General features: G+C 37.5%; 1 protein-coding gene across 4 annotated transcripts in view; it reads left to right on the top strand.

Annotated features, from left to right (window-relative positions):
• LOC127427449 (cytohesin-1-like) overlaps positions 1-14883 on the top strand; it is a 108217-nt gene that overhangs the window by 25895 nt on the left and 67439 nt on the right. For 2 of the 4 annotated variants that reach the window (XM_051675063.1, XM_051675062.1), the window contains exon 2: positions 244-369. The exons of the other annotated variants lie outside the window; for them this stretch is intronic. In XM_051675063.1, the coding sequence (XP_051531023.1) occupies positions 244-369 (126 nt within the window). The remainder of the gene's footprint in view (positions 1-243; positions 370-14883) is intronic. 4 annotated transcript variants of the gene reach the window in all.

Genomic DNA, 14883 nt, shown 5'->3' with positions numbered 1-14883 from the left:
TCTATCGACAGCATTTGTGAAATAATATTGATAACCCAAAAAAATTATTTTGATTTGTCCCTCCTTTTCTTTAGGAAAAGCAAAAATCTGGGTTACAGTGAGGCTCTTAAAATGGAAGTAAACGGAGGCCAATTCGTAAACGTTAAAATGCTTATTGTTTCAAAAGTAAAGCCACAAGACATAAACAATATGTGTTAACATGATTTTAGTGTGATTAATTCACTTACTTACTGTGGCAAGCAGGGCGGGGCCGAGAGCCGTGGGAATGGAGCGAGGCCGCTGGTGCGATTGCTAATGAGCGTGTCTCACGGAGGAGCTCCGGGAGGATAAAAGGAGGAGTGACAACAGTGAAGGACGTGAGAGGACCAGGCATGGACTATATACATTGTGTTTTGTTTATGTTTGTGCGGCAGTCGTCCGTGAGGGGTTCCCGCCTCCTTCTTCCCTGAACTACTAACCTTGTTACACTTACCTTTTCTGTGTAAAGTTATATCCAATTTTACAACTTCGTTGCTATGACGACATACAGTAACTCCATAAGCCCTAAAACTTCTGTAACTCAGTGTTTCCTAAATCTTTGTATTAATTTGTGTAATTTGTATTGAACCGGGAATATTCCTTTCATTTACTCGCCATCATGTCGGTCCAAATCTGCTACGACTTTCTTTATTCTGCGGAACACAACAGAAAAAAAAAATCAAGATCTCAAAATTAAAAACAATAACAGTTAATTGTGACTCACTTTAAATCTTATAACAGCAGCATCCAAAATTTAATCAAGCGCTTACATACATCAAAGATGGTGGCTATGAAGAAAACATCAAACCTCATTGGTCCTTGTGCATCTTGTGACCAAATGTCATGATGTCATGTTGTCATGTTGTGAGATAGTAATTGACATTTGGTCATGAGATGCACAAGGACCAATGAGGTTTAATTATATCAACGGAGACATCTTACTTAAGAAGATAACAAAAAACTTGACTAACATAATAAGTTAGCCTCAGGGAAGAAATATATGTATATGACCCCTTTAAGTAACATTAAGTAACCCATGTACATTTCTGTTAGACACTCTTGAGTTTGGATAGAGAGTATGAATACTTGAGAATAGTCAAAGAGGAGAGAAGAGAGAGGATACTGTAAAGTGGTGATGGAGAGGATTGTGTGAGAAGATAGAAGTGTGATATGAGTGAAGTGACTCATTTTTGGACTGTGAGCCCATGCCATCATGTTGGTGGCATGTCACGAATGCTGCCCACTCATGGAGCTCCCTTGATGCTGGTGTGGTGGCCCACTAGTTTATCTGAAGGAGTCACCGTCTGTGATAAGAAACAGTGAAGAACAAAACAAATCTTACTTACATCTTTCTCTTTCTTTACAAATATTTTCTATGTATTTAATTTTCTTACTAGTTGTCCAGAGCCTCATATCTATCTGTGTCTCTCCAAAGAGAATGACCTGTGCTCTTTTCTTTTTGCACCTGCTTGAGAAGGGATATTTCACCCAAAATTTTTTAATTCTCTCATTATTTACTAACCCTCATGCCATCCCAGATGTGTATGACTTTCTTTCTTCTGCAGAACACAAACAAAGATTTTTAGAAGAATATCTCAGCTCTGTAGACCCATACAATGCAAGTGAATTGTGGTGTAGGAATTGTGACGTAGTTAGTTTAGTCAGAGGCTGTTCGTTTTAGTGGGAGGGACATTCTTATTCTACAGAGCAGTTTATTGGAGAAAATATTGGATACGCCCATGAGTGCAAGATGAGTCATCAATATTTTTGTTCCATTTTCCAGGAAGAGACATTTAAATGCGTGCATCTCGGAAACATATATTTTGTCAACTTTTAGGAGTAAAAAGTTAACAGACATGGACAAAATGCCACAAAAATCTTAATTTTGTACTTGTGGGGGCTTTTGAGGGAGGTCTGTCTTTGACCATCCGACGGACCAGCGCTTTCCACCCTGACTGTGGTGCAGTTGTGCCCTAATATGTGGAATAGTTGACTTCTGAAGCTGCCTCTGCCATAGCAGTGAATAATTACATCACAAAAACAGAGGCAGCCTCCAGGGTTTCTGCCACTGTCTGTTGCTGTGCTCTGTTTCAGACATGGCCTTTATTGGAACAAACTGTCAACATCCCAACTTGTGCTACGACTATGTCTGAAATGAAGGTGGATACATTTCAACTCTCTCTTGTGTGTGCATATATCAGGAAGGCTCAACTTTGACAATAGCTATGCAGAATTACTGTTACATTTCTTGTGGGAAATGTTTTCAGCATCACTCTCAAGGATATATGCTCCTAATGGCAGTGCTGTCGTGTCAGACTCCTAGGGACGTTCAGATGGATTTGTTGCCATAATATCACAAATGATGTAACTTACTATTCATTTAACCTGCCCACTTCTGTTGGTCAGAATACATGTATTTGGTGTCTCAGTGTCATTATAGAATTTTAAAGGGACAGTTCACCAAAGAATTTAAGTTCTGTCATCATTTACTCACCCTCATGTGTTACCAAATATGCCTTTCTTTCTTGTGTGGAACACCAAAGGAGAGGTTTAGCAGAATGTCAGAGCTGCTCTCTTCCATACAATAGTAGAAAGTGGATGGGGACCAGGCAGACAGATCTCAAAGTGAATTCAGAAAGGTTAACTTTTCTTGAGCTAAAGTAGGTCTGTGCTTAGCAGAATTCAAAGCATTGCCCCCAGTAGACCAAAGCTTGTGGCACGAGTAAGCTCCAGTTTCCTGGGAAAAATGCCCACAGAGGGGCACCAAAAGTGTGTTGTTTTTAGCTTTAAATTATGTTATATTGTGAAGAAGAATGCATATTTTATTAACTCTACCCACAAACACTAAACTGTACCATCAGTGGAGTAAAAATGTAATGTTAGAGGGAAATTGGAACCTCAGAATCTCGTTCATCACTGATTATGTGTCTAGTTTCAACATGGGACAAGAACTGGAGTGTCCAGTCGGTCACATCACAGGAGAAGGTAAACTGCAAACCACTTGAACCAATGCAAAAATGTCTGATGGGAGATGGCGCTTGTCAGTAACTCGGCACAAAGAGACCAATATTAGGGAACTGATACTGAATTCAGAAGCAACATGATGCCTTTCCCATGTGGTCATGTTGGACCAGGGACTGTCAAACTAAAAAAGGACATAAAAGTACCATAACAGCATCACAACCAGCGGAAATTTTGAAGTAAATGTAAGCACTGCAGTTGTAAAAACCCTAAACAGACAGCAAGATAAATTCAGCAAATGTATTTGAGTAATTGACATGCAATACTTTTAAAAAGTTGACATGTTTGCAGTGTTAAATGCTATACTCCATCTAAAACTAAACAGCATTTTGCTAATTCTGTTTTTAAAGGAATTGTTCACCCCAGAATTATCCTCTCATCATTTACTCACCTTTATGCCATCTCAAACTCATTTGACTTTCTTTGAAAGATTATAAATTTGAGATTATATGAAGGATATACTGTATGATGTGTGTTTGTCCATACAATGCAAGTCCATGGGGTCCAAAATTTCCAAGATCCAGAAAGGACATAAAGACAGCATAAAGGTAATCCATACAACTCAAGAGGTTTAATCAATGTCTCCTGAACCCATACGATCGGTTTTGGATAATATACAGGCCAAAATGTAACCAAAATATTTTTGTCTATTTTAAGACCAAAATATTACACTTCCTCGCGCTTAACACATGCGCAGGCCACGTGTACATGCGTGTGTGCACTGCTCCGTGCATGTCAAATGCAAGGAAGTAGAATTGAGCTTTTTTCATGAATGCGCCAAGGAGACTGCAGATTTCAAGATTTATAGTGAGAATAATCAAGATTTCAAGATATATAATGGGTCCATTTCTCACCCAAAACCGATGGTATCGCTTCAGAGGACATAGATTAAACCACTAGAGAGACTACCTACTTTAAAAAATATATTTGTCACACCATTCATTTGCAGGACCATTGACATTAAATTAGTGAAAGCAAAAAGGTGATTAAAAATGTTGAAGAAACATTGTGACCACAGAACCTAAAATCTACATTTTCCCTTATTTAAACCTAATATATTATGGAGTTATATGTGTGCCATAATTTTGTGCATGCAGTATGATATTTTGAGAGCACAAAAATGTTCTGTGTGCACAAAATTATACTTTGAGCATGCAAGATTTTATTTTGAGCTGACAAAAATGTTCTGTGCGTGCAAGACACGGCCGTAACATACACTGAGGGGGACAAGTCCTCCCCAATAATCAGATATGGCCAGATTGTTCCCCCCAATAACTGATATCCTTGTTGCTGTTCTGCTGCAGTTCATTATGCACCACTGTCTAATTGTCATTAAGTTGTTGCAGGAATAACATAATGGTTTAAAAAAGTTTAATTTTTAGTGTGATGAGTAGTCTAATAGCACTTTTCCACTGCACGTTACGGTTCGACTCGACTCTGCTCGCTTTACGTTTCTGAGCTTGCTTTTCCACTGCAGTTTAGTGCCACCTCAACGTGTGTGAGGGTTATAGGCTGATCATCATAGTTGTGCCGCCTCTACTGCCGTGACATCATCTTAAACTTAACAAACATTACTGACCATAAACAATAACACGACCACTAGCTGTTAGCTACTAGCTCATTGTGCTGCATAAAGCAGTTGTTGCATAGTGATTTTACACAAGTTTAACAGTTAAATTGGCCTGGTTGTTTCAGAAGCAAGCTTTCCAGTAGCTGGTCAACTAAAAAAAGTGAAGATTTAAAGCAGAATATAGAATTAACGTAACAAAACTTACCATCCTCCATCGTGGACTCCAACAACGGCGAGTCCAGGGCACTCTCCCTCCCATTGCTAGCGTCCATTTGGTCGAACCACTTCCACTTTCTTCTGTTTGAACCACTCCGGCTGTTGTGGTCCTTGATGGTTCTGTAGTCACTTTTACGTTTTTTTTTTAACTTTTCCCTACACTGTTGGTAGGTCCAGTGGTAGCCGTGTGCGGCCAACAGCTGAAACTTTTTCATTTCGCATTGTTTCGTTCGTCGCTAACGAGAGGAACGTCTGTACCTCATTTATTGACCACGGCGATTTCTTTTTACAATTCAAAAGTCGCGTGAACAAATGATATTGCTGTCGCTGTTGCTAACTTTAAAACTAGTGGGTTGATGTCCCATGTCGCAAATCCAGTGACGCTGGTAGTGACGATTCTCTCTGACCAATCAGTGATCTGCAGGGTTTTGACGTCACATTTAGTATCGGCTCGGCTCGCTTGGAACCTCGACCGAGGTGGTACTAAAAAAAGTATCAGGTACCAGGTACTATCCACCGTGGAAAACCCCCAAAAAGCGAGCAGAGTCGAGTTGAGTTGAGCTGTACCGTGCAGTGGAAAAGCCCCATAGCACCGCTCGTCAATGTCGTATCAGATCAATGAACGTGGGACTCAAATTTAAGAAGCTGAGTGGGAACCTCGTGGATTATTCCAGCGCTGTGCATCAGCAAGCAGTTCAGGTTAGTGTCATGTGAGATGTAACTAACTAAACATGCAATATTTGCCCACTATTTTATGATTGATATGTTGTACCGACCGACAGTAAATTCCAAGGGTGCAAAACCATTTGGCAAAATTCACCGTTTTGAATTGACAATATGTCATTTACAGTACGTGATTCGTATGTCATTCATAATTATGAATGTAAAAACATTAACGGTGTAATGTTTTCAGCAAATGTGTGTATATAGTAAAGGAATTGAATGAATGTGGTAATTTGGCAGGATTTTGAAGTAGCTTTTTAGAAAATTCACTTGACTTTGTCTAAAAAAATTATCTATAAAAAACAAAATAGAGCGTTATCACCATAAGATTAGAACTAGAACATTAGACCTGTGATTTGTGGCAAGTACAGAGACATATATTTTTAATGCAAATATTATTAGGTAATAATTTAAAATCAATGTAAGATTTTCTAAATAATTTCTATATGTCTTTAATTTATTCTGAATTTTGAACAGCATCTCCTAAGAGTTTTCTTTTAAATTATACAGTTTTTTGTAGTATGTCCTTGTCAGGCCTGTGCTCAAAAAAAGAGCCAGCAGTTAAAGTAGTTCACCTAAAAATGTACTTTTACTCACTCATTTACTCACCCTTATGTTGTTCAAAACCCATATGCGGTTACTTTTTATTGGAACTTACAAATAGATATTTTAAGCAGCTCTATTCCATAGAATAACAGTTTATAGTGAGCAGGAGCTGTCAAGCTTCATAAAGGGCAAATATTATAAATCGTTATTAAAGGTTCAGTATAAAGACATCATAACAGTAGTCCATATAACAAGTGCACTATATTCCAAGCTTTCTGGGGCCATACAACAGCTTTGTGCTGTATGGACTACTTTTATGGTATTTTAATAATGATTTTCATTTCTTCTGTTTGGACCTTGACAGCAGTGGTCAATATTAACTGTTTTTGTGTGGAAAAGAGCAGCGTTAGGATTCTTGAAGAAAATATTGTGTTAATATTCTACTGGGGGGAGAAACACCATGAGGGGCAACTTGTGGGCAGTAAATAATTTTGTGTATTTTATTTTTGCTAGCCAGCTGACATAGTCATGTCATTTTACAGATTCATCAGTGATGAAAAGAAATTCAAGTTATATTCATCTTTTCTTTAAGACAGCACAAAAAAGAAAGAAAAGATGACTGAAACAGGCAAATTGCTAGCAATGCAGACACAGTGTTTGTCTTGAACTGTGTGAACTTAAAAAAATACCTATATCTTTCAAAACCAAACATTATCAAATTTTGGACCTTTATCGCATTTAAAGCCTTTATTCAGAAACGTATTGCATTCGGTGCCTTTTCTATCTTAAAGGACCAGAGGCCAATTCAATCTGTGACCTCAAAACCTGTGAACCCCCACCCCTAAAATGGTTTGGTCCCCCCCAGTGTTCAAGACATGGTTACGGTCTTGGCGCAAGATGATATTTTGAGCACACAAAAAGGCATTTTGCACGTGTGAACTCAGTTTTGTGAAGCAATGTATCTTCTTGCAAAGATTAATTCACTTTGAACAAACAAAAATCAATTTTACACTTGAATAAAGTTTATTTGAATGTGAATTTGCACAGAATTCTGAAATGTACGTAACTCCACTGTTTTTTGCGTGTGCAAGATCTCACTCTCTCTCTCCTCCTACCCACTCTACATTCTCTCATAGCTTTGACTGCTTGTTTGCTACAACAATGTCACAGCATTATAATGTGCCAGAATTTCAGCCAATCAGAGATGAGGTGGTACATTTTGAATGGCTGGCTAGACCACAGATCATACCAGAGGTGGGAGCAAGTCACACATGTTCAAGTCACAAGCAAGTCTCAAGTTTTTTTCATCAAGTCTCGAGTCAAGTCTGAAGTGGAGTGCAGACAAATCAAGCACGTCAAGTCAAGTCAGTGACTCACCTCAAGCAAGTCAAGTCCAGTCCTGATGAGTTTCAAGTCAAGTCGAGTCAAACCACAGTACTAAAATAAATAGAGGTTCATTTTTGAAATAAATATTTATTTTTGCTCTGAAAATATGAACTAATATACATATCTTTACATTCATTTTTTTATATGAATTGTATATAGTAAATTGCATTAATGAACATGCACGGTATTTTTATCGTGGGCACTTAAAAATACTGTGAATACTACTAGATACTTTATTATCCGAATTGTTTAGATTTTTTGAATTAACCATTTAAAATGTATAACACTGCGTGTATGCTGTGTAAAAATGCGGTCAGATTTTCACATTAATCTAACAAAAACGGTCGACGGGCTGAATGAAAATGCAAATTCGCTCTCTGACAGTAGGTGGCGCTTATGGAACAGCAGAACTATAGCTGTTACCCTGGTAACGCCTGTACACAAAGCAGCCCTGCGCTTATAAACACTACTTTATTAGGCATTATACGGACAAAAGATGAAAAGAAAATGCCATCGAAACTTTTCTGAAGACAGTCAGTTCCCTTCAGAGATACATTTATATAAAATAGTCAAAAAGGTATTGCATTCAAGGGCTTTATTTAAAGTCTTCAGAAGTCATAATCACTATGAAAGCACATGGATTTCGTCACGAGACATTCTGTATATTTTATACTACTTGTCACGTTTTAAATAAAGTGTTGAGACTGCAAATCTGCCTGTTACGTTTTTATATTGCCAACAAATGGTTATGGTATATTGTTGACTGTTGAGAAGGTTTAGAAAAGGCACACACATTTAGAGGCAATGTTGGGTAATTTCAAACTTGTTGCGCTACAAAACATGAGATTAATCGTGAATCATTTTAATTTACTGACAACCCTCAAACATTTGAACAGTAATTTTACATATTAATCTTTCTGGATAATGATTTACTTACCTTTCCTTGTGGTTTTTGAAATGTCTGGTGAAATTCGAGGTTGTGGTGGTTGTATTGGATATTTTTGCGTTGCATATTGTGCATCTGGCAAATCTTTTTTTATTCACATCGTCCAATTCGAAATCTTTATATCCAAAGGAGATTATTTTGGGAACTCGAAAATCCTCTGTCATTTTGGCGTGTTGTGAGCGCAGCGTTAACCTCGCAGATGCAGATCAGTGGTGCTGGCCTGCTTACAATTTTGCATATTAATTAATTGATGTCGCAATATTATTTTAAACACATTTCATTACTGTTTATAATAAGTTATTGAAAATAATAATAATAAAAAACATTCAAGTCATTGTCGAGTCATGCAGTTCAAGTCAAGTCTCGAGTCGCTGGTTCTCAAGTCAAAGTCAAATCAAGTCATTTTCTTCATTTAGTCAAGCAAGTCACACGTCCTTAAATTTGTGACTCGAGTCAGACTCGAGTCAAGTCATGTAACTCGAGTCCCCCATCTCTGGATCATACTGCTAATAAAAACAAGAAGAGGAGAAGTGGATAGTTTTTTTTCAAGAAAGGAAATGTGTAACACACTATGACCACATGAAAGCAGCTCTTTTGTTGACTTAACTGTTTCTATTTTAACTTTATGTCATATATTTTTTAGACTGTACACTGCTAGTAGGCTTACTAGCTAGCTAACTACCTGGCTAGCTCTCTTAGTATGGTTCTCTTGGCTAGTATGCTGTTTTTATGAAGTTTAGGCATTCTACCACAACCCTTCTGGCAAAACTGATGAAGGAGAAGAAAGGGAAGAAAAGGAAAAGAGGCTAATTATGTCTCCTGTCATAGTTTGGGGTTGTACAGTATATTGAACCTCAATTGTTTGAGACTGCAAAAAGTTTTAAAAAATAGAAAGAAATCCTTAGCATTGCATGATCCCAGGATACTATATTTTGAAAAACTTACATTACAGTAAATTAAGCCTTACAGTATTCCTGGTATGTCTATAATCCATGGGGTAAATATCTTTTGTAATGAAATAAAGTGTGTACTGAACTTGGAGCATTCTGCCTGCTGGCTCTTCTGCTACATTTACACTGAGATGTTCATGGTTAATGTAGCTACCACAACTGTCCAATCGCAGAGTGCTTGTAAGCAGCTTCTAATAGCCAATCCTAACGTAGGAGGCGGGACTTGTCGAAATATAGTTGGAAAAGCAAACGAGCCGTCTAAAATTCTGAGCGCACACAGAAGGCATACGAGGAGAAAGAACAAGTGAGATCTTGCACATGCAAAAAAAAATATTAATCTTTGAAAGAAGATACATTGCTTTACAAAACTTGAGTTCAAGCGCGTACAAAATAACTTTTTGTGTGCTCAAAATATCATCTTGTATGTGCAAAACATTTGTGCGCTCAAAATATAATCTTGTGCACGCAAAAAAATTTTGTGAGCTCAAAAAATAATAATGCGCGTGCAGAATTACTTTTTTGCGCTCAAAATATCAACTTGCACGCTCAAAATATCATCTTGCGCGCACAGAACATTTTTGCATGATAAAAATATTATTTTGCATGCTCCAAATACAATTTTGCATGAGCAGAATTATAATATACTTATATCTATACATATATAATGCCATTATATGCTAATCAGAGGTGGGTAGTAATGCGGTACATTTACATGTTACTTGAGTAACTTTTGGTGAAAAATTTACTTTTATGAGTATGTTTTATGGTGGGTACTTTTCACTCTTACTCAAGTACATTTCGGATCCTGTCGTTACATTACTGGTTTTAATTTAATAAGTGTTAATAAATGCGTAATTTGAGATTTTTGAATGGGATTCACAGCTGCACGCTGTCACTGGAGTCGCATTCAACACTACAGAAGCAAGCGTGCAAAACAAACATTTCTTCACTCCATACAATGCCTTCATTTTACACCAAGACAAGGATATAATCAAAGATTAAAATTGCAGCTCAATTTGTACTGCACATTTGTTCAGTCATTTATGCTATTGTTATTTCCTTTCAAATACAGTGTCCATGGAAATGTTTTTTTGCTCTTAATCTTTCTCCATGGCACAAATGTGAGGAGGGATATCTCAACAGGTTTCTTATTTTATCGTGCAGCTGCTGTGTTTGGTCTGACTTTTAGTTCTGTGCTGAAAACAGAACAGCCCATCAGGGCAGGACCTCGTGATGCAAATTCTCTGACCTCAGTCATCAGTGGACAATTCTGAGGGATGATGTCACACACAGACGTCTTAAATGCTGCTGATAGGTTGCCTGGCCAATGCCATTCGTTCTCAGTTGCTAGTGGCACAGAATGCTGGTTTCTTATGCGATACTGGCAGTTTAATGGGATAGTTTACCCAAATATGAAAATTCTGTCATCATTTACTCACCCTTAAGTTGTTCAAAACTCTCTTTCTTTCATGGAACACAAAAGGAGATGTTTGGCAGAATGTTCATTTCAGTCACCATTCACTTTAATTGCATCTTGTTTTCCATATAATAGTACGAAGTGAATGGTACGATAACCTTCACAAAAAATACTGTGGTATCACGGTGCCTTGCTAAAAATTATTAGAAAAATACAGCAACGAGCCGTCTGACTGGATGATGGCCCAGGATGTGATGTTGGGGCATTTTTCTGGATGAATAAATAAATATATTTGAAATCTTTATAGTTTGTTAATGCAGTCCCTAACATATTTTTGAAATGCAGGCAACATTATAAATTATAATGCATAGGCCTATATTAAAATATGAAAAAAAAAAAATTCTGGTACTTCCCATTAGTTGCATCTTGTGAATGAAGAAAAAACAAAGAGAAGTGAAATGGATAAAATTATGCATACGTTTTTTTTTTTTTTTTGTACTGTTTTTAAATATAATAATAATGTTGCTTTCCAGATGAAAAGATCTAAAACAGACATCTCGGAGACATACGTGTGCTATCTGGGGTACAATACGTTAGAAGCGCTCTCTGAATCATTTGGAGCGGTTTCTCACACAGGAAAACTGTATTGGGATATTTACAGAACGCAGAACAAACAGCGCTGGATACAGTGGAAATTTGCTTACAATCAACTGAAACAAAAGGCTGCATTTTTGAGAGGTAACTTTGAGAAACTTCAGCTAGTGCTGTGTCATGTGAACAAGGGGTTGTTCAAACCAAATGTCTTTTTGTGGCACTTGTGCTGTTTTTCAGTCGTATTCCATGTAAACATTCGCTAGATCTCTCACGGAAGCGCTGCTTTTTTTAGAAGCCGAGTCAAGTTAAAAAGAGCTTCTTCAATTGATAAAAATGCATCTCGAGAATGCACCTGCATTCTTCTCTATTTGTTGAGGTGTGTTTGGCTTTTTTGTAGCGCACTGGTGTGCTTTAGCCAGTAGTTGCAAAAATGCTTCTCTCAAAGTCACCAGAATTGATAAATGGTTGTATTAGGCAGATTTCTGTGCGTACCAAAATCCTGCAGGTGCCCATGGTCAAGGCAGTTTTTTAAAATGTCAAATAATGTTCATCTTTCTCATCTTTTTTCTGTTAATTGTCACCACAACGTTAGGCTACATGTCTCTTTTTCTTAAATGCTCCAACACAGAGTGCCTAATGTTAGTTTGATTGCTTGTGTGATGTGAGAAAATAAAAAATTTTTGTCTACCTGATGTAGTAGATCTGTTTTAATGTGGGTGCGGTTCGGATAACGGTCATTATGTTAAACGGGTCGGGTCGGGTACGGAATTAAATTAGTGCTGCTGTCGGATAATAGGTTGGGTGTTCTGTTAAGTACTGCTGGTGCAGGGCGGGTGCGGGTTTACAAAACAGAACCCGAGCAGGACTCTGCCTTGAATTATTAATGTCAACAGTTTGATAACTGTCTCTTTTTAAAACCATGGTACACCGTGAAACCGTGACACCGTTACATCCCTAGTTGGCATTAAAAAAAGCATTTAAGTGGTCCTAATTAAACGGTACTTGAAATGTCAAATTTTGGAATCATAACTCAAATATTCGTTCTTTAAACTTATGCTTCGTGTGTAGAGTGTAGAAAAATAATAACTGTCTTTTAAAAATGTATACAGTTTTAATTCTTAGGATTGTTGTTGTTTTGTTGTAGCAGGTCACCATTAGGGTGAATAGTGTTCTCTATGGTGAACTTTAATTTAATTTAAGCCATTCTTCTTTACTCAATTTTACTCAATTACATTACAAAAGTGCAGATTTATGTGCACTTAGAAGTACTGCAGAGAATCCAATGTGCCACATTGCTAACTGAGATTCCAGTCATAATTTCCCTCATACTGCATAAGATGTGCTAAATCTCAATTTAAATAATTAAATAAAAACTTGATTATAAATAATTATAATCAAAGATTAAATAGCTAGTTATAACTAGTTACAAGTTACTTAAAAAAGTAAGTTTGGATTACTTGAGCATGCAAACCGATTGCCTTAAAAAAATCTAAGTAAGTTCAACTAATCAGATTTTACAGGGTACATTTATGCCACACTAGAACACCATCCCCACATCTCATCCACTCAATCACCAAAAACGAAGACTTTAGAAAACACTCTTACTTTGGAAAACGATGACGTTAGGAAATTGAAAAATTATCTTTCAAACAAAAACGTATTAGTGTGGATGTCGCTTTACACCCTGTCTACACCAGGTGCGTCTGTCTACACTGGACGCGTTGACACGAATGTTCTAAACCATTTACTTGTGTTGTTGGCAGTAGTAGCAGCAGCGCGTGCAGTGCAAAATGGAATGGGACACCTGTTTACTGTTGGTGTGACGGATGCGCCGCAACCGATGCTTCCAGCGTAGACAGCATAATTGATTAGAATGGGTTCTATTGCTTTTGACGCACCGCTCGCCTCTGCTGTAGACAGGGTATTATACCTTGTCCTTGACGCGTAGAGGCAAATGTTCTAAAAAGATTAAGTGCATGGACAATCAGCTGTAAGCTGTAGTGTTGATGTGATGCAGTGTGGCATGACAGTCACAACCATTGTACAATGCAAAAAAAATCTGAAGTTGACAAAACTTTAAAAATTAAGGCAACCATGGGCCTGGGTAGCTCAGTGGTAAAAGTTCGCTAGTTCGAATCCCAGGGCATGCTGAGTGACTCCAGCTGGGTCTCCTAAGCAACCAAATTGGCCCAGTTGCTAGGGAGGGTAGGGTCACATGGGGTAACCTCCTCATGGTCACAATTAAGGGTTCTCGCTCTCAATGGGGTGCGTGGTAAGTTGTGCGTGGATCGCACGCGTGGACATGCTGTGAGTCTCTGCCACCTGGATTGAGGTGAGTCACTATGCCACCACGAGGATTTAGAGCACATTGGGAATTGGGCATTCCAAATTGGAAAAAAATAAATAAATTAAGGCAACTAGCTTTGGGGCTTATTAAGTTTTCTCAACTTCAGGTCAAATTAGTTATATTGAGCCCAACAAACTCAGAAACAAAAGTGATGTCTACACAATGTCCAAGTTCAACTAGCTTGCATTTTTAAGTTTAGCTGAGCATAAATAGTGTTTTCCAGGTTCAGAAAATTGAGTGTTTGGGACAAGATATTCTTTGTTAAGCAAACCTCCATTTCTACAAAAGGCCATGTGTCAGCCCCACTAGAATACCTCTTAATTGAGCTACCTTAAAAAGTAGTGTAGGTGATCATTGCTAAAACATTCAAAGAGACAAGTCAACCTAAATTTGAAGAAACTTGACCAAAGCGAACACTAATCACCCTAATGGTGACTTCAAATAAAATCACAACTTTTTACACCAATACATCATTAAAAACACTAAATAAAGCAAAAACCATCTATTAATTCTAAACAATAACTAGTTGCATGTCCTCATAAGTTGCCATGCTTTGACCAAATGCACATAAATAAATTCAACCGCAAAAGATTATGGGTATTGCCTTCAGACAAATTGCTTCTCCAGTTGTCAAGCTCAGTAGCAGATGCAACAATATGAAGTTCATAGTGCTTAGCCTAATAGGGTTCCCACATTAATTTTCAGGACCTTTCAATGACTTTAACAGATGCTCATTTTGGAGAAGAATTATTCTGCCACAAATGGCTACATCAGGGATCAAACTGAGCATGCTCAAAAGCCTTTGTATGTCAAGTTGATCACACTGAATCGCATAAAAGTTGACGTAATTGATTTTTTTTTTAAAGTAATCTAATTTTTTTTAAATTATTATTATTATTGTTTTTACATTAGATAGTTCAATAAACTTTTAAAATTAAGTTTGTCTGACAAAATGAAAGTTGGATTTTTTTACAGCATCGATTACATTGGAATCTATTTGCTTTATTTATTTATTTTTTATCCCCTTTTCTCCCAATTTGGAATGCCCAATTCCCACTACTTAGTAGGTCCTCGTGGTGGCGCGGTTACTCACATCAATCCTGGTGGTGGAGGACAAGTCTCAGTTGCCTCTGCTTCTGAGACAGTAAA

This window comes from Myxocyprinus asiaticus, chromosome 36 (genome assembly GCF_019703515.2).
Source record: "Myxocyprinus asiaticus isolate MX2 ecotype Aquarium Trade chromosome 36, UBuf_Myxa_2, whole genome shotgun sequence".
Lineage (NCBI taxonomy): Eukaryota > Metazoa > Chordata > Actinopteri > Cypriniformes > Catostomidae > Myxocyprinus > Myxocyprinus asiaticus.
Note: the sequence above shows the minus strand (reverse complement) of the source record. Positions and strands in the feature narration are given on the sequence as shown.